We start from the raw sequence: 21,756 nt of genomic DNA, 5'->3' as shown, positions 1-21,756 counted from the left end.
TTAGGTATGATGAGATCAGAGTTTGCCACACACTCTGTCCAAGTAGAGACCGTGCACAATATGCCACAATATGAATTCAAACAATTGTTTTATCTTCTTGCTGCCAATTAGTACACCAAGCCAAACATATTTTGAAAACACACTTTGTACCTCATAAGTTAGTGGAATCCATTGTCATGTTTACTGATAAAATTGACAAAAAACAAGTGGTGATATCCAGCCAGTGTGATAAGTATGTGGTAGTGGTCAGCCCTTATCCCCTCAAATCCCTTCAATCCCCGTCCTGGAACACAGGATTACAACACTCTAAAACAAGCATTTCTCTGTAAACAACGTATCATTGTATTTTATAGTTGCATTTTTTTGAGGTTGTAAATACCATTCAACAATATTATTATTCAGTGCTTAATTTAAAATCAAGAGATTCAACTCTTGATAAGAAAAATAACAGATAATTGTAGATTGGATTGCCCTATATTGGCACTAGATCTAAAGTTCCACACAAGGCGGGCAACTGGAAGAACAAAATTATAATAATTCATGACCAGGGGTCACCTAAATTAATAAAATGTTTATTTATACATTTTTCTTTTGGTGCAAAAGAAAAAAATGAAGCTTATTAATATTGCTATCTTGATAATCTGGATTATGCTTATAAATTGTTCAGAAAAAATACAAGTAATAATCAAATATAAAATTATTACTCGTAAATATCTTTTATGATTCTGAAGTTTATCGACTTATGATTTATCATTATTATGATTTTAAAAGATGATACACTGTTTTACAAAATATTATGGCTGAAGCATACAAGCAAATGTTTTGATACAACAGTTTGTGTCTTTAGATAGTCTGAGCCACTGAAAAGCTTGTTTTTAAATTTATATTTTTTTATTTTGTTTCTTCACATTATAGCTTAATACGATTTTGTTGTGACCTGGATACTTCCTGGTGTACAAGATGAAGTTGTTTTTACATTCCTCAGTAGTAATAATTTATTAAATTTCTATATAAGCCCAAGGGAATTGTGGAGATTTGTAATCCAGAGGACCATGGAACATAACAATGTTCTTTTATGAGGTTAAAATTCTTTTTCTCTCTCTGAAATCATATGGAAAGTCCAACTCTTTAACTTAGAGAATGGTTTATGGCTGGACTGGAAATAAATTCTATGGGGCAGCTCGTCCTCAAAGAACCTTCAGCGGATCCTACTTATTCAAAAGCGAGCACTAAGAATCATGGCTTCCCTCCAACATCAAGATAGTTGTAGAGAGGTATTTAAAACACTAAGAATATTGACAGTTGTGGCTATTTATATAATTGATGTCATTGTACATGCCTCCAAACAAGGACTTACTAGAAATGATGATCTTCATGGCCTGCAAACAAGACATGCTACAGACTTCAGCCTGGACATCTCTATTTTCCAAAAAATCATCATATGCAGGAGCGAAACTCTATAATCTGCTCCCACCGAAGCTGAAAGAAGACAATCCTGAAATTCTCAAGCAAAGACTGAAGACCTGGTTGCTGCGAGAATCAATCTACAGCCTGGAAGAATTTGTGACATGCTGTAGAACATCGGACATAACCTTATGTATTACTTAGATTAAATTTTTTTGTATTTGTTTTATCGATTGTTGACCCTTATTCTGTACTTGATGTTCACGAATAAAGCCTACTGATTGATTGATAAACAACACAAGTAGGACAAACATTTAGATTTATTAAAATAGCTTAGCCTGATGTAATGATTTTCTAAAAATTCAGCAAAGACATCAACAGATTTTGTAAAAACCCTTTAGTTGGAAAACGTATAGTAATATGTGTAACTTTAACACAGCGCAAACTATTCTCCTTTACATACAAAAATATAAATACAAAGTTAGATAATAATCTAAAGATAAAAACAAATTTAAATTTGCAGTTCAAATTATTCTTCTGTGATTATTATTTTTGTATGAAATTCCTCACAATATTCCCAAAGACAAAATAAAAACTATTTAATTTATAAACATTGACAACATATAGAGTGGATCCACTTTGGTAAGAAAAATATATGCCAATATAAAATTTACTTAATACTAAACATAACACAAGGAGTATTCAAGAAGGATGACACTTACAGGCTTCTAATTAAAATATGATCTATAGCTTACATGGTTGCCTACCATAAACTAAACAATAACAGTAAACTGAGAAAACTGAATTGATGATCTAGACCTTAATAAATATATAGGATATACACAACACTGTCCACTTACATCGTTTCAGTTCACAAGGATTGTTTAACCTGCTAAACAGAGGAGATTCTTGTTGTTCACCAAATAAAATCATGTGTAGGGTCCAACAGGAGGCTAAACAATCAGTAGAGGGAAGGGGGGCATCAGCTCACTCTGTGATGAGATCAAGAGGAAAACCCTGTCTGTACCCTGCAGTGGTACAAGGGAGTCTTAAGTTTCTAGCCGAGCATGTGAGGCATATTTAAATCTGTACCAAAAACGGTTCACATAAGGTCAAACAATTGGTAATAAAAAAGAATCTTAGAAGTTTTTAAATCTTTAAACACTAGAGCTGAAGGATTTAGCAAGCCTAAGTGTACTTAAGATACCTCCCTTGCTCACATTGACCAGTTGGGGTTGGAATAGAGCAAGCAAGCCCTTCCATAGTGGCTGTACCATAGGATCTCGGTAGGCAGCTCCAATCTCCCATACTTACACACTCACTGAATGTCACTGTGGAATCTAGACTGGTTCTCACAGCTACCGTAACAGCTAAAGAAAATTACCAACTTTCAGTGTCTTTATCTTGTTAACTGACACTGATATAACTTATTGTCTGATGTTTGACTTTGAAGTGTGTTAATGTCAAGGTAAAATTCTGATCCATGAAAATATTTAATTTGTTTAGTTATATAACTCTTCTCCTACCCTCCCATTTCAACCCACCATCTCCCACAATCGACACAATTTGGTGATTTATTCTCTCTCAAGAGAAATGTCTCTATTGATTTCATAAAAAACTAGGCTGTGTTCTTATAAAGCGCAAATTGGCTCTTTATGAGACTAAAGAGTTTCTACGAGTATGTGTTTCTGTAATAAGACTATACAAAGATTTTAATGAGTCCTGTTAGAACACAAAAGGACTCTTCATTTCTCCTCGCCCAACCCCTCGGCTAGACCTTTGATTAATATTTGCAATTGCTTTGAATTATTGCCAAGTGCTCTTCACTTAAACCACTTTTAACTCAAGCAAGAATATATTAGCATTAACTGTTTGAGGAAACATTTTATTTTATGAAATACTTCTCTTGAAAGCATTCTGTACATGAAATTATAAGGCTGAGAGTTTAAAAATATTAAAGTGTTTTGCCCTGATTCTGACATATAGTAGACAACTGTTGGAGTTAAAATTAAGTAGACTCTCTTTTGAAAGTTTGATCTAAAAATACAGATATTTATAAAATCATTAACTATCAGCTCTTATTTATGTGTTTAATGTTACAGATAAAATATAATTACTTAATTTTATTGTAATTATGACCATATTCCTATTCTACATTTATTTTACATTTATAATAATTAGTACAATGAAATTTTTGTTTCTATTTTAAAATTTGGAATAACAAAGACATTTTTAAGTACATATTTTACTAAACACCATTTATTATTCCTTTAAGTCTAGCTAAATGAACACAATACAAACAATAAAATATTATTAAATCTGTAAAAAATACATAAGAAGCATTGCTTGTTGTCCATAAGCACTACATAGTACTTTGTTTAATATTCTAAGAAGATTAATATAACACATATTGCATGAATTAGAGTCATTAATTCAATCTTACAAGACAAAATTTATGTTGTTAACACAGTTGGTCATTAATAGTAAAAGTTTTATTCCTAAATTTTGTTTAATTCCATTTCAATAATATAGATCAGGTATATTATTTTAAGGTAAAGGATATATTATCAAGATTTAACTTTCAATATGCAAAATACTCAACCAAAACTTAACAATAATTATTAGGGTAAATATTATTTATTTATTGGTAGATTTACAAAAAGTTACTTAAGATCGAAAGTGATCAAACCAAATGTTATTGTATAGTTTTACATCTTCATGTCAAAGTTATTGTTCAAATGTATTCTAGAATAATTAATACAATTCATTGTCATATTTTTAAACATCATTTCCACATCATACCAGATGTCTCAAAGTGCCCAGGACCAGCTGAAGTTTCTTCTTGAAACATTGTATCCGATTATATAAACTGGAGGAAAATTCCATCTAAAGAAACTATTGTGATTTGCTGCTCTGAGGCAATACTTATCAGGCAACTGCGGCTTACACAAATACACAAAACGATACTTGATGATTTAGGAAAATCCTTATCTCAACACTATTCCTTATCTCGATTCACAAAGATATATTCTACAAGACCTCTTACATATAGGAATATGTAATAGGAACACAACAAAAGTAACGTATCCTACAGCATTGCCATTACTATAAAACACTTCCTTTTTAACTCACCCTATATTATAGTTCCAGGATGGATTTCATACTGCTTCTAAAAAGGATATTATCTGAAACTCTCAGATAAATGGTAAACAGTTTCTAATCATTGTTAAAGACTATAGTATCATATAAATCATCCATAGTCATAGCAGAAATCTCAATCTCTCTATTAGGTCCTTTAAATAGCCTGTTCTGTACAGAGCCACCTTTTAAATAATTACTTCTGCAATGGAATAAATAGTGCCAGTGAACACTAATCAAAGTCAAGTTAAAAAAGAATAATCACAACATGTTGTAGCTGTGTATCGAAACAATATTTAATATTATTGTTAAAGAAATAATTGATAATTTTAGATTATTAGCTAGAAAACAGCTTTTAATGACGCAAAGACCAATAAATAAGAAAAAGTTAGGACTTAGAACTACAAATATTCTTTCCACAAGTAAGAAAAGCAAGTATAAACACTCATGAACTAAAATTGATGTAAATATTTTATTTCTGTAGTGATTTAAACAAATTTGGTATTGTTAGTTTTATAGTTAAATTTTCAATGAACAATTATTCTAGCTAAGTTTACATAGATTAACAGATTTTGGGATATTAAAGTTTGAATCATTTTGCCATAATTTTGAAATGGAAAGTGATAAATATTTACATTTTTTATTGTTCTTTAATTAGCTTAACATAAATGCCAAGTTTTGTGTCATTTGCTCCAACAGGTTCTGGGATATGAGTTTTTAAATAAAAAACAAATATGGACAGCCAGAGATTAAGTGAAGTGAGATAGGACATATGTTCACATGAACTCGTTTTTGTGTCTACTATCATATCCTGAAGTTGTGCCAACCTCTCGTGAAAAACAAAACACGTGTGTCCACAAAAGGGTGTCACAAACTTCTGTGACTCATGATTCCAAACAAAAAATGTTCTCTAAATATAGGTTGGGAATGTGTCATTTAGCTGCTAGCCACCATTTTGTATTTTGTATAAACACATTTTTATCTATAGAACTAGTAAGGCCACAGATACCAAACTTTGCTTATTGACATACACTCAAAAAGAATTGTGTGATTTGTTTTAATATTAACAATAATGGCGCCTGTTGAAAGGTTTTAAAGGCAAATAACAAAAAAGCCACTATAGTTATAAACTATTCTATATAAGATTCAAACTATTTTGTAATTTTTATAAAAATTCCAACGTTATTTTCCTCAACGAAATTCTTAAACACATAAGTAATCACGATCACTTTAAGTGTATAGTAGCAGAAGTCAGGAGCAAAAAAAATGTTGTCAGTTGAAAGGCATCGCTGTTTTGCATCAGTTAGAAAATTTATAAGATGCCAACTACTTTGAAATATTTATAACAATTTCAACGGTACATTTTTCAATGAAATCCATCACTCTTAAGCATGCACAACCACTTTAAAGGTATGCTTGCACATGCCGGGGGCAACAAATAGCTGATGCTTCTCAATTGGGACATGTTTCTTTGGATTCAATTTTGTTTTGTTTTAAAGATATTGTTTTTTAAGTTCTTATTTATTTGCTATTCTTTCCCGACATATAACTTACTTTATTCTTTTCCATACACAGCACCCCTCAGATTCAGCCGTAATAGTCTGAATGAAAGATTGCCTATTTTAAAAGGTTTTCTATAATTTCAATTGCTTTACAAACTGTTATTTGGTCACATTTGTTTTTGCTACATCCAATCAGCGGGCTCCAAGTGTTAGCAATGTGTAGGATCCATACCACGGATCAGATAATAATTTCTCTGTTCTGTGATCCATACCCTAGGAGCTTTTATTAATAAAAAGACTGCTTGGACTAAAATAATTTATGTATTATATATTTTTATATATTCTCCACTAACATTGAAGCAATTGTCCTAATGGTTAACTAGATTTTCATATACAATCTATAAGAGAGTCTTTGCCTTGGTGTTTGAACAAATTCTCTACACATTTTATAACATCCTCGTTATTTGGTACTGTTTCACCACATACATCTCTTTCAGAGTGTCAAACAAGTGCAAATCATATGGAACCAAATTAGGGCTTTATGAAGACATTGGAATTTTTCTACCACTCACATTTCCTAAGGTTTCTTCTTCTCTGAAATCAACAACTTTTTAATATTATTATTATTTTCTCCTATTTCATAACATTTTTAGAGTGTAGATATTTATTTATTTTAAGGGGATATTCTATACCAATAGCATTTAAACTTTTTAAGGGAAAATGGTCTAAACCTGCTTACAAATAATTAATAACCTCCCTAAGAATCGAACATGTGAGGTCTCGGTTAGAGAGCCACAGCTTTGTCACAATGCTAAAAATGGTGAAATCCTTACTGAAGGAGAAGTGTTATCAATTAAGAGAGTTAATGACCTACTAGAATAGTATTTAACAAAGATTTAGTGTTGAATACTACACCCACTTATAGAGTTTGGTGCGTATTACATAATGTTATGCGTACCGTATGAATGAAAACGACATTCTGAAATTATTTTAAAATAGTAAATTTAATCTCTGACAATGTGTGAATTAATAATTAATTGGTAGTTGTTATTTCCGGGACATGTGACTATTGCAATATTGAAATAATGCATTATGAGGTTGGCAGAACCTCACAATGTGGTCATAAAGGTAGCATAAGAACAGATCACAGAATAATTTATGATAATTGCATGAAATACACCACTTAATAAAGTTATATGGAATACTTCAGGAGCATAACATGACCAGCTAGGTTGCCTAAAACTCAGAACTTGATGAAGCCTGTGTGAACTTTTGATGAAATGCGGATGTATAGTGGCCGATTTCTAGTCAATTTAAAAATGTATTATATTTAACATGGCTCAATGTGTGACTTAACTTTGTAGAAGACATGTGTAGGTAGTATTTTACAAGTTTTTATTCTTCAAATAGATTATTTCAGATATTGCAACATTAAAATATGTTGTTTCCAATAGATTTAAAAATGGCTTTTTTCTCATTTTCCAAAAAGAGAAGGATGAAGACAAATATAAAATAAAATGTTTCAAATAGTGTAACATTTTATGACGAAATATTAAGTTTCTACCGACATTATAGGCATAGATGATAAAAAACTTACTAAGTGAATTTACGAGAACTCTATCCCAAATAGCAGGCAATTACTTAAGACAAAAGAAAATTTGTAGAAAGTAACTCAAAATGTTTATTAAAATTACATTTCAATAACTTCTAAAGTAAAATATCTCAACTGGTTTTTAAGGGAGCATCAAAATAAACATTTTAAACCATTTTACCAAAATGTAGGTTTTATAATTTGTTTCTCCAAATCATTTAATTACTTTTTACTATTATCTTATCTCTAAGTGAACGACAATACAAAAATCATTAGATTATAAATATAAACAATAGACTAAAGTGCTTTATATTTAATTGCAAAGATGTAAGATGATATATTTTCCAATTTAATATTATGTTCATTACTGTGAAATACCACTATTTCATTTAGATATAATATAGTGACTAGAGATGTCTGTGGGCTCATAAGAATCAAGCATATTAGGCCTAGTTGAGTCAAGAGTAAACAGATTTGACCTCGTCTACCATTGAGAGCGGTTTGGTATCTCATACAGTATGGTAAGTCATAGCCTTCTTCTACTGTGTGTTTTGACATAATTAAACATGATTTACAAAAGCAAAAATAATGTCAAATATTTTCTAATAATTGATGAAAGAAAAGTCACAATTATCCAATAATGTTATTTGTATACCCGAGGCCTTTCAACATCAAAGATACCGTCATCAGGTGCATTACCTTTGATGTTGAAAGGCCTTGTGTATAAAAATACAATGATTGGATAATTGTGACTTTTCTTTCATAAATTATTAGAAAATAGTGTACTACAATAAGAAGAGCTCCTCCTTCAATGAAATGTGAAATATGTTTAACAAATACACATACAAAAATATATATTCATATATGACTCATATTAATTAAATTGGTACAAAGTAAAACAGCTTGATTTGATTTAATTTTTGTGATTATATACAAAATTATTCATATATGCTCAATTATATGCAGGATTTATGTTGTGGGGGCGAGGCAGTCAAACACATGACAGTTAAGAGAGTTTAAAGAGAACTTAACATTAACGCATACTACATATCTCAACATAGCAAGCGATGTAAAATGCCAAATACGAATTAACGTGTAATTTTACTTTTACTGATTTATATAATATAATGGTATATTTTCAGTTATTTTTCAGGAAAGAGATGGGATCCGATGGCAGTGTTAAATGTACGTTAAAAATTACGCAATTGTGCTGACCGCTGAACCGGTCGCAAATATTTCAGAGGTTAGATGGATGGAACTAATGCAGATGTGTCACATACGGTTATGTAAAAAATGTACATTTTCCAGATACTGCATTATTTCTTCAGATAGGTTAGAGGTTACAGATAGGTTCAGATAGGTTACTTATACATAGTTAGGACAGTGGTAATCATATAAACAATACAGAAGAAATGTTTCAGAAAAGTGATGCTTAACAGAATTTAATATTCATTGGTATGTGCCCTTTTAAATTTACTGGTAATTGCTAATATTTAATGTACAACTAATTCATCTCCTTTTGGAGTTGGCGGAATTAAGAAAACGTAATTAATTAAAATATCAACTGTTATTATAAGAACTCTCGCGTTCTTATGTGTAAAGGTAATTTAATGGGATTTATTTAATAGCGATCCTATTAATAAGCGTATTTTAAATACATCTGAATATTAATACTGTTTGTGTAAAAGGTGTTTCTTTTGCAAAATACTTTTTACATTAACTATAAAAATGTTATTGTGATCTCTCCCACCAAAAGACTGACAATGATTTGATTTATTAAACATATTTTATATGTGGTTCAGGTTCAGATCCTTGCGACAAATTTATAGTACGTGTCTAGATGTGAAAATATATATTCTACAAACGTGACTGTAAAAATTGATTCGATGATTTTTTTTTTTAACAGAGGGCCAGGTTTCCTAGGCCTGGTAGTTGCCTCTCAGCCATCCGGCTTATTGTGCACCCTCTCCCAGGTTTAAGCTGTATCAAATCCCAAGCCTTTACAAAACCATGAGATCTTCTGAACAATGCTTTCCTGTTCCAACCCCTCTTCCGTATGCATAAGAACACCTAGGGATCTTGAGCGTTTGCTCTGTAATGCCGGACATTCAAATATGACGTGCTTGGCTGTTTCGTCAGCCTCGCCACATTTCCTGCACAGTGTTTCCTGAACTGGAATACCTATTCTGTTCAGGTGATTTCGGAATATCCAATGACCTGTAATAAAACCAGTCACCTTTCGGATCTTCGTTCTACTCATTCTAAGGGCATCTGCTGCAATGTTCCTTGATGGTCCCTTGAGCATCTGCTTTGCTTGTACATTCCCCTCAGTATTTCTCCAATGTTCGATGATATTACTTAACAACATTTGAAAATGTATTGTTACTTACGTATGTTATAACGTTTTCATATTGTTGTAACTACTAATCGAGGAATAACAGTGTTTCGAGTCCAAGATGCATCTAAATTAGACATTAACAATACAAGATTCTAATGGTATATTATACTATTTGATATGGTCAAGCAACTGGCGGGAGAGGCTTCGGTGAGCGGCCAGCCAATTATAATCACCGAGATATACTTGAGGCTAAAATAAAATTTATTCAGAAAATTTAAATATATATTTTAACAGCACATGGCCTGCGTATGCCTGTCCAGAGATGTTTAAGACTGAAAATGACAAGTTTCAATATTTAAAGATAACACAAAAATAGATATAAATATAATTTCAAATACTTTTACATAAAAATGCCATCATAATGGGGTGTGAACGGTAAAATTGTAAAGTTCCTCTCTTCTCATTACAGTATTGTACAAGAAATTGTTTAAATATTTGTACTATGGAAGAATATAAAAGAATTCATTCCCTATATCAATAAAAAACAATAGACTTCAATAAGTTTCATGGATCCTTTTATTTAATTATACGAAACCCCTAACAACATATACCAACTTATGCATAATCCCACGTAGACTATTTCGGATTCTTAGTAAAATGATCACAAACAATCAAACGATGGAAACTTTGTGCAAACGACAAGAAAGACGCAGTTCCCGGAGCTGGGATTTTACACTAATCTTACAATTACGTCATTAATGAGGAACTTTATTGACACACAGCAGCATCCAGCCTAAGCTTAAAACAGAATCTGTAAACACCACTATCCTCGTTATTCGTGTATAAATAAACCAACTTTGTAACGAGTTATCTGTTATAAATCATTTTCATTCTTGAAGAATTTTATATATATATATATATATATAAAATTTCAGAAGCCAATAGCTATAAACACATTTTTATTGGTTTGTATTTTTGAATTGGTAGGTTCACAACATTATATATATATATATATATATATATATATATATATATATATATATATATATATATATATATATATATATACTAGTACCTATATAAACACAACTAGTACATACATACTAGTATATATATATATATATATATATAATGTTGTGAACCTACCAATTCAAAAATACAAACCAATAAAAATGTCTTTATAGCTATTGGCTTCTTGAAATTATTAAAAATTGTTTAATATTGCTGAAATCTGGCTCACGTGCTACTATCACCATATGAAAAATACTAATAAGAAATTTACATAGTAACTTACCTTGTATTAAAAAAATACCGTAAAAATACATTCAGTAAGTCAAATAATGTATATCATATTTTAATTACTTTTATTGAACAAATTAAAGTTTGCTTAGACGTTTTTGCCTTTTCCAATGTTAGGAGACTACTGACTTTATTTGATACACCATATGAAAGGACATTCAAAACGGAGTTCATATTTGCATACAAAATAGTTTTATCTGGGGTTTCACTTAATGCCCCTTCAACAGCATCGATGCTTCTCGATGGACTTTTTCCTATTTTATACATTTATTTTTATTTCATCATGACAACATTTCATTATGACATCAGCTAGTAATATGTTAGGTTGGTCTGTGTGTTGACTTTGTGATCCTTAAAATACATCATTCCTGAATTTTTATTTTCTTTCACCTCTTTACATTTTTTCTTTAAATTATTTGTGGTATTTACGCGAAATGAATTTCAATACAGTGTGTCAAAAATAACCTTCAAACAAAGAATACAGTGTTATCTATAGACGGGTTTTGGCTTGTGTGTGTGTGTGTTTTATGATTATTAATCACCAATTTCATTCCGTCCAAAATTTCCAGGGAACCAACTCGAGCCTACACACAGGATTTTCTGTCTATGTAGGCTCATTACCTAGGCCACTTTAAATTTATGTGTATGATATTTTTCTGTAAATATTTAAATAGTATAATAATAAGATAATGGAAATTTGATAATAGATTAATGTCCAATTAGTTACATAAATTAATTCCTTCAAAATGTATGCTAACTAAACTGTGGATTTGTTGCTACATTTTATTTAAATTTTTCTTAAGAAGTTCTATCTTATTTTAAATATTGCATGCTTGTAAATATTTTGAAAACGTACTATGTTTCAATTCAATTAAACTACACAAATAATGTAAGGTTTAAATGCTATATTTACTTTAGAAAGAGGAAAATATACTAGCCTATTATTTTTACTTAACAATTTATGGTGATATGGTAATTTTTCTGAAAATTTCTTTTAAAACTACAGTAATGTTTATTTAGGAGAGGCCTATTCCACATTCAACCCAAAATATTAAATTAAAAAAATTAAACAGTTGGTGTAATTGGATTAGCTTTTGGTTTTGTAATGGTATAGATTGCCATTTAAACGGTTTCTTATTCCCCTTTGTTCACCACGTTTAACGAAAAAAATGGAAAACAAGGAAAATAAAAAGTATTGAAAGGTAAACTTAATTATTCTAATGAATATATTATAAAACTTTGATTTTATCCTTGTTATTTATATATGTAATACATTATTTGCCACCGATAGGTTTCTGAACGTTGTGTTTAAACGTATTGAAATCATTTCGGACATATTAAACGTATACGATAATATAAAATTTTTCTCCTAAATAACGTTGGTCTGAAAATGCTTTCTTACAAAACTAGAGTCCAAAATGCGTGCCTGCGAAATCGTATACTAAAATTTAGAAATATCATACATTAATTCGTATGGTACCTTTAGTACAGTCCGTGCAAAGCGAGGATTCGTCATTTCACTGAATTACGGCTTAACACTGCTGGTACCAGATAATATTATTACACGTTTGGCTGTTGTGCATTTCCTGTTTCTTTGTTGAGACACCAATTTAATAATGGAATGTAAATATTAGATACGTATTTTAAATTGATAAGCATAGCTTTAAATCTGTATAAATATAAGTTGTATTTCATAAAGTTGTTATTTCAGAGATACAAGTACTGTTGAAGACTTAATATGGCGGCAGTGTCTGGGTTTTGGATGGTGGACTCTCTACTGTTAGTAGTATTTTGTCTTTATCTACTCTACCGCATCTTCACCAGCACTTACGACAGCTTTAAGGTCCGTGGCATCCCATACCTGAGACCCGTTCCTCTTCTGGGTACTTGGGACATCTTCACCAAGAATGTCATAGAACAGTCCCACATCCTCTACGACAGCTTTCCTGGTGAAAGATTTTTTGGATATTTTAGGGTCCGCGTAAGTATTGATTCTGTTTTTCTATTAGATGTATTGTAAAAATTGATATATGATAACTTACTTTACTACTCTGATTTATCTTGTTATAGGTTCCTACGTTAGTTGTGAAGGACGTAGAGCTTATACAAAAGATCCTAGTGAAAGACTTTGTCCACTTCCAAAATCAGGGATTTCCCTCCATCGATAATGATCTGTTGTCCATGAATCTTTTCAATCTGAAAGGTGAGAAATGGCGGGCTATGAGGATGAAACTAAGTCCGACTTTTAGTTCTGGGAAGATGAAATATATGTTCAGCCAGTTTGTAACAGCCGGAGACCACATGCTGGATAACATAGATGAGTCATTTTCTGGAAAGCCAATAGATGTTAAGGCTAAATGTGTTGACTTTGGTACGGAAGTTATAGCCAGCACAGCCTTTGGACTCGACTTCAGCAAAGACAATCCTCAGACAGCCAATTTTATTAAATATGGTACCAATCCCTTGGTTAAGGGGTGGAGAGCCCTTTTAATAATGCTACTAAAGCTTTCCTTTCCAAAACTTCCAGAAGCCTTCGGAATGAGTATGCACCCTCCAGAAGTCACAGATTATTTTGTAAATCTTGTGAAAGCCAATAAAGAATATCGTAAGAGGAATAAAATAAAAAGAAATGATTACTTCCAACTGCTGATGGCACTGCAAGACGCTGAGGAGAAGGGTCATAGCTTGGATTCATCCCTTTATGGTGTCGATGATGAAGATAATGATATCAACCAAGTTGACTATATTTCTGAAAATTGTGGAAACAATAATAAAAATAAGTGTAAGTATGGTCTATTTTGTAAATGTAAGTAATAAATAATGCAAACAAATAAGAAGGAGCCCAAACAAAAATTAATTTAAAAGATTTACTAAATAGAAAACAATAATTTATGTTAATTATGAAAACACATACATAAAGCTTAAATTAGATTACAAATGTAAAGTACAGTCACTTGAAAATGATATACGGCGCTACGCTTTCTTTCTTAATTTTCTCATAAATTCGTACTGGACCAACGTCTTCAATCTGACAGTGTCTTGTATCCACTCCCAACTCTGGCACCCTGTACCGATAAGGGTATGCAAATTTGCTAGGAATTCGTATTTTAAAAGTAACGTATACACAAATTTATCAGTAATTTTGTTCTTAACTCCTTTTAGCGGATAGCCAACGTTTTGTATCTCTCAGACAAAACAATATTTTTGATTCAATCAACCAGTTAATACTAAATTGGACGAAATCAATCTTTATTGTTTACATTGGTTAGTTCTAGAAATTTTGTTTATTAATTCAAGATAATTCTCATACTCTGTAAATATTTGTAAATTACTGTTTTCTAAATACGTTGCAAGTCTACTAATATGAAGTTTATTTTCTTGGGTAGGTGTACAGAACACTCACTACAGAACTGCAGAAAATATTCAATAGATGCTACTGCTTTCTTGTATCACAACTTTTTTATGGTGTTTTCCTTCACAACCGTTTAATTTGTAGGAACAGTAAGATATCACTAACATGAACAATTTATTTAAGCTTGACGTCATGTTTGTTAGGTGTATGGCAGTGTTCTCATTTCACGATCTGCGGATATATTATTCGTATATATTACGATCAGAAGGTGACCTTACCGCAGTATTGTAAAACTTGTTTTCATCGTCAGTGTTACATTGTACAGACATTCTGTAATTCTTACAAAAAACCTTTTACAACTTCTACCTATAACTTTCTCTTAGGGAAAAGTATATCTGAAGCTTCTTGGTGCAGTGAAACACCACGCTGGAATGACTTTCCCCAACAGGCACATTTCAAGAACAAATCAGCACTGATTATTTTACTAGGCATTTCAGCTTGTTTCATTAAGTGTTTGGTGGATCTTTGTTCTGCTTGCAGAAAACATCTCTAGCAGAACACGTCATCTCCCATGTTAACAGATATGTTTATCCTTAAAAAACACCTACACACAAGGACTATCAATCCATTGGGTGAAACAAAAATACAATAGTTTTCTTCAGACTGTATAATTCTTTCATTGTATGGTGATTTGGGTAACCGAACTTGTAAAAACATTTTAATGCGTTTCTTAGTAATAACTGACTGATACATTAAACTCCAACCAGAATTTTCTATTTATATTAAGTAGAGCTGATCAGTAACGTTAAACTACGATTATGATACTTATGTTAATTTTACAAATAGCGTAAGTGGAATCTTCTCGCATTTGAATACATTAACAACAGTCAATTTACCAAATTACTTATTTATATTGAATTTCTTGCTATACGAAATGTGAAGTAAAGCTCCATAGTCTGTTATGAACTTTTATTACTCTGTTCATTCGAAACATAACACACAAACCACAATGCGATCTTGTCAATCCTCCTTTAATCCACCAATTTTCATTACTACAATGTATTACTGGTCTTTCTTCTTTGTAGCATTTCTGTTGTCTCTTAACACATCTATTCAGTTTTATCAGTACTGAAAGGCTCTATAGAGATATTATTGGTATTGAAGGGTATCCAGTCCTATAATTTTTAACTAAATGCTACTGAATTAGGCAAATGTGCGAATGGATAAACAGTACGACCTGAAACGCTGTTAAACCCAAAGAGCTCATTTGGTAAAGTTATTACATCTTTTATCAATAGAACAATCTCAGGTCACTGCTTTAACAACAGATCATGAAATTTAGGTTGAAGCCTAGAAAGTAGTTTTATTAAAAATATATCATTGTTTCATTAGCATATCATATAAATATTAAGGTATGTTCCATTGTATACAATTCCCTGTATATGGCCAGCTGATTGCTAGTACACTCTCAATGTTGGCCAAGTTATATCTTTGTAACAATCAGCTCTATATATTCATTATACATTTAATTTAACATAAACGCTTTTCGTGTCAGGATAACCATTATTAATATCATTTTTCTTATTCTAAAGACCTGTAAACTAATATACACTGAAAAGTTTTCTGTTTTAGTTTAAGTATAATAATTTTTCAAATATTTCAGTGATGACGGATGAATGCATGGTGGCACAAGCGATGCTATTTTTTATGGGCGGGTCCGAATCTGTAACTTCTACCCTTACTTTCGCACTGTACCATATCGCTAAGGACACTGGGATACAAGCCAGAGCTGTGCAGGAGGTAGATAAAGTCATTACTCGGCATGGGGGATGGACCTACCAGGCGGTCAAGGAAATGTATTATTTGGACATGATACTGCAAGGTATGGTTAGAAGTTTAAATTAAGGTATATCATTTGCTCAATGGGGTGCAACTTTTAAACTAAATAATCTTAAATAAATAAACTAAACTAGCAGGCAAAAGTTCATATCTTGGCTTTTTGGGTTGGAAACTTAATTTTTATTATTTAAACTGTAAATGATAAGTAAATACTAATAAATCGTTGTATTTTAGCAGTAAAAGTATATTACCTTAGTTAATTTTGTCTTTTGGGTTACATTTACGCCACTTGTTCATTTGTTATTAATTCTCATTAAATTCGTCATGAATATTTTAAAACAGCCTCCATTTTTAAATAACTTTCTCATCTCCCAGGGAGATTATAAAAACAGTATTGTGAAATACAATATTTTGACTAACAGCAATGTACGTTATGACTTTTAAAAATACAATCACAGATAGAGATAACTACATGATATGAGGTGTGGTAAAACGAGAAGGGAAAATCTGACGTAGTAGACGCCTAGAGTCTACTGTGTAAAGTCATAAAATTCCCAACCTAACTTCGGAATATAGCTTGATTGTATAATTTGTGTTAATTAAGTTCGCTATCGTGGCTTATGTAATGATACCTTTAGAAATTTTTAAGTAAAGTCACACTTGATTTTTACGGATTTCATTAATTGGCCTTAAAGTTTTACACATTTTACAACACTTGCCAATAGAAAATAGACAAAATTCTTTATTCGTAATATTAAAGATCGGAAGATTTTCAATTGGTTTTAAAATCAACAGGTACATCTGGGAAATAAATAAATTGGTAAGTTTTACAATCAAGTAATTATTAATGTCAATTTTCTTCTTCACTCCTCCAGTTTAAAAACTCATCCAGCGAGTAAAAATACCGTTCTGTGAGCCATCGGGTGAAGGCTGACTTCAGTCTTTTTCCTTGCAGTGCTTTAAGTTCTTCAGGAAGGAGATTAAAAAGTTTCCTGCCTGCGTAAGAAGGTTTCCTCTCAAAGAGTGCATGCAGTATGGTGTAATGGAAGGTGGAAGTTTGATGCATGGCGGTTGAATGTCGCGGCCTCGTAGTAGTTGAACTCTGTCAGCGTGAACTATGGCTTCTCTGATATACTCGCACAAGCCAATAATTCATAGCACACACTGGCGAGGGAATGCACTCCTACAACTCTCACTCTTGGACCAAGATTTGACACTATCCCGTGTGCCCTTTTCTGCAATACGAGGTTAGAGTAATTCAAAAAAGTTTGAATTTCCTGGCTGTAGTAGTTTTTAAATAACTATATAAAATACTATAAAATAACCATTTTAGTACCTAATATGTCAGATTTCCTGAGGGCCCCCTACTAATCTGTGGGTGTTTTCATACCCTCGACTCAACGGTGTACCGAACACCACCCAAAGAAGATTTCTGGGACTTCATCAACATATATTGGCGTACTCCTTTTCCTTCCTCTTACAGTCCTCCAGGGGCATACGGTATTCATAGTTAAAGCAATAGTTGATAGGAAAATGATACGAAATGATGGGAATGTTTTCCCATTCTTCTTTTTCGAACTGGGTCTTTAGTATATTAAGGTTTTTTTTGGCATTAATAGTTGTAAATAATATCCACAAATAATATAAAAAAGAGAAAAAAATTCCAAACTTCTTTTTAAATTTAACTAATGGCAGTAAGGTAGTTAATAAATAATATTATGTCTAACATAACTCATGGTAAGTTAAAGTATATATACACAGTTAGATGTACCAGCTGTTATTTTATGTTATATTTATACCTGTGTTTTAAGGAATTTAAAACATTCAGGCTAAACACATTTCAATATTACGGTCATTATGACCCACATAAAAGAGTGAAATTTGTCTTTAAAGCTAATTTATTTTTTTAGAAACTTTGCGTTTCTACCCTCTTGTGCCTGTGACTCTGAGGGAATGCACCCTCCAATACCGTATTCCAGAGACGGACGTTGTGTTGGAGAAAGGAAACATCGTTGCAATTCCTGTACGAGGGATACACATGGATCCTAAATACCATCCTAATCCCGACGTTTTTATTCCTGAAAGATTTAATGGCAACTTTCACAAGCCCAACCCTACCTACTTTCCTTTTGGGGACGGCCCACGTATGTGTATTGGTAAGTGTGAACCTATTTCCTTCCTTAATATATTTTCAAATTAATTATCAAACTACTCGTATTTGACTTTAAAGGCTATTATTTTGAAGTAACTATTGAATTTAATATTTTCACATGATTAACAGTCCTGATTGTCAATATCTTTGAGTGGGTTGAGGAATAACGAGCAACTATTGTAGAGAACTCTTTTAATTTACAAAAAAATCACGAAAAAACGAAATTCATCTCGCAATTTATCTAGGGGAAGAGGGGTTTTGTCATAAAAGTTAATGTTTTAACATTATTTTATTCTGAACCACATACGTGGATTATTGAGTACATGGCAGTATGCAATAGGATTTAGAGTTTTTTCATAGGATGCATATAAGCACCATTGACCAACTTCTCATTGAAAACCGAGTCATATGCTGTACGTAAAGCTGTTGACTTGCGATACTACTCCTCCATAATGAAAATAATACTGCTAACTAAAATATTGTGAGGGTACCCAAAAGTGTTTACTTGATTTTCCAAGCAATTCCTGCTCAACTAAATTTTTATGTTACCACTTACATTGATGCAAAGGCTTAGGTCATATGATCATATGATTCCCATATAAAAGTATTCTTTTATGAAGCTTGTTGGAGAATTAAACATCGTTGCAATTTCTGTACGAGGGACACACATAGATTCCAAATACGAAACGAATAAAAAATAATTTGAAATGATATTTTTGTTCCTCGTAAGGTTTCTAGCTAACACATTCCAAAAGCACCTACCATCCATATGTGGAAACGTGATAACCATCGTAATTCGTAATCATTTTCACTGAAACTTAAGGTTATTTGATATGCGTTTGGATTGATGTGTAAGTCAGCTATATTCACTCAGTTCAATTATGATTAGGTACACAGAACAAAATAATATAAAAAAAATACTAGAAACTCAAAATTATTCGGAGCTTATGTTGTCGAGAATGTTGAGTTTAGCTCTATTGGACCTTCCGTTTAGTGCAACGTCTACATTCACATTCAATAAATACTTCTCACAATATGCATGATTTTGTTGTTGTCACGATATTTTCAGTTTATGGCAACTTTTCGAAATGGTGATTTAGTAAGTGAAGTGGTGCCATAAACATGTACGAATTACCTCAATTATTACATGACCTCAATTATTAATCTTTTAGAACGGTGACCACGCGTACCGTCAGCACTCACAGTTCTTCCCAAAAGGCGTACTTTATTGCTTCGTAAATTTGATTTCTAAAATTAAAATGTGTGTTGCAGCAATGAGGTTTGCCTTGGTGGAAATGAAAGTGTGTTTGGCCAAGATACTCACGCGGTTCTCTCTGGCCGTGGACAAGAAAACCCAAGAACCGCTTACTTTTGATAAAGTTTCTTCCACACCTATACCAGTTGGTATCTGGCTCAATTTCAAGAAACGAGATCAGAAATTTTATCACGTTTCATCTCCTAACACCAAAGAAAGTCAGGAATGAATCTTTGGTTTTAAAATATACAAATATTTTAAGGTAAAAAGTTCCTATTGCTAATAGATAGATATTTGTATTTCTTATTTTGCAAATGATTTCAAAGAATACTCGTAATGGAATCAATAGTATACCATTTCCCTTGTTATGGTAATAAAATTATGTTAATTTGAGAAACAAATGTGGAATAAAATATTGAAATTCAATAAGTACGTTTTTATTATACATATACCCACTCTTGTTGCTCTAGTGAACCAAAAGTGCGCAAGTAAACGTGCGTTTATCTAAACCATCATGTTAATCGTTCGTCCTTTGGCCCATCGACTCTGCGCATTGCAAATTTGTTTTTAGGATTTCGAAAAGCGACAATGGTATAATCAAAATTGGCCGGACGACGCGCATTCATTCCACAGTTGAAGTATCAGTGAATACGATATCCCAGTGAATCATACGTATTTTTTAAACCTTAAATTATCGTCTACGCTTAACAGAATTCAAACAATTTCTCAGAATTTGCAGAAATATATCAATTTTGACTTGTTTCGAATATTTAAGAATTTGGAAATTTTAATTATATGTTTCAGTTACTAGTATAGTCAGTTATGCTAAAATAAAAAAAACTTTACAATCAGTTTTAATTTTATATTTACATAAATTCCTACTGTTTTTGGAATTATTTTCATTATTTCGATCTCAGAGTAAACAACGCCACACGTGTATCATGTATTGTATGTAAGGTAAGAGTTTAACAATGTTATAGATGTGTATGCTAGAGAACGGATTTACAAACTGTATTGATACTTGCTAAATCTTGATTAATTTTGTAAAGATTTCAAATGCGATTTAACAATTTAACATACATCAAAAGCTGTATGTTTGTTGCTGGTTTAGTTTTCTGGAGAAGTATATTTTTTTTTAAATTTGAATTTATATCATAGAATAAACTAATTAGTTAATAAATAAATAATAAATAAAGTTAATTTTCACTGTGGATTGCAGAATAAAATATTAAATTTGACAGTTTCATTTCAATTTCAATAAATATTCATAAGAAATTCTGATTTTAGTTTCATATACCTATAACAATATATAAACACATTGAACATTAAGTGATAATAACGGTTCGTTTTTACAACAATTTAATACACTTTAATTGCGTTTTATTAAGGTTCAGATTTATTTTACCTAAACTAACAATTAATTAAACAAATTTATTAGTTTTAGTCTTGATAGCATCTCTTGCACTTTATGATTTCTGATGTAAATCAAAAAAAGTTCTACCACGGAATTATAGGCGAACCTTATTATATTTTTATCGCAATATAAGCCATTTATTTAAATCAAGAACCTGTTAACATTTGTTTGAACTTGCAGATGATATTGATTTTAGTTTAGTTGTGATAAAAACAATATTTTCGCTATAAATGATAACATATATTTCAGTATTATCCGTTAATTGTTTATTGGTTTTTCTTATCTGTTTCATAAACAAATACTTTTACTTTTGAACAACGTTGAACATACAGTAGCAAAAGTATTGGATTTAACTTTATAAGTACTGTGATGGTACAAGAAAATGTATACTAATTAAAATATGTAGATTAATAAAATTGAAACCTAAATCGTATTTTAAAGTATCAGAATCAATTAAAACCCCATATTTTAA

At 31.4% G+C, this 21,756-nt stretch overlaps 1 protein-coding gene across 1 annotated transcript; it reads left to right on the top strand.

The window, feature by feature from the left end:
- The first annotated feature begins 8,105 nt into the window (after window positions 1-8,105).
- On the top strand, window positions 8,106-20,296 carry LOC124369316 (probable cytochrome P450 6a14). Its single transcript, XM_046827265.1, has 6 exons — window positions 8,106-8,156; window positions 12,984-13,253; window positions 13,343-14,054; window positions 16,288-16,506; window positions 18,374-18,619; window positions 19,888-20,296. The coding sequence occupies exons 2-6, from the start codon at window positions 13,011-13,013 to the stop codon at window positions 20,097-20,099; spliced, it is 1,632 nt and encodes a 543-aa protein (XP_046683221.1). The 5' UTR covers window positions 8,106-8,156; window positions 12,984-13,010; the 3' UTR covers window positions 20,100-20,296.
- The last annotated feature ends 1,460 nt before the right edge of the window (window positions 20,297-21,756 follow it).

Source organism: Homalodisca vitripennis, chromosome X (assembly GCF_021130785.1).
Source record: "Homalodisca vitripennis isolate AUS2020 chromosome X, UT_GWSS_2.1, whole genome shotgun sequence".
Lineage (NCBI taxonomy): Eukaryota > Metazoa > Arthropoda > Insecta > Hemiptera > Cicadellidae > Homalodisca > Homalodisca vitripennis.
The sequence above is the reverse complement of the archived record's forward strand: the minus strand, read 5'-3'. Positions and strand labels throughout refer to the sequence as shown.

Excerpts from the sequence above, each read along its gene's own strand:
- LOC124369316 (XM_046827265.1), top strand. The coding sequence starts at position 13,011 with ATGGCGGCAGTGTCTGGGTTTTGGATGGTGGACTCTCTACTGTTAGTA. Across the intron at positions 13,254-13,342 it reads TTGGATATTTTAGGGTCCGC|GTTCCTACGTTAGTTGTGAA; the intron begins GTAAGTATTGAT and ends ATCTTGTTATAG. Across the intron at positions 18,620-19,887 it reads CGGCCCACGTATGTGTATTG|CAATGAGGTTTGCCTTGGTG; the intron begins GTAAGTGTGAAC and ends TGTGTGTTGCAG.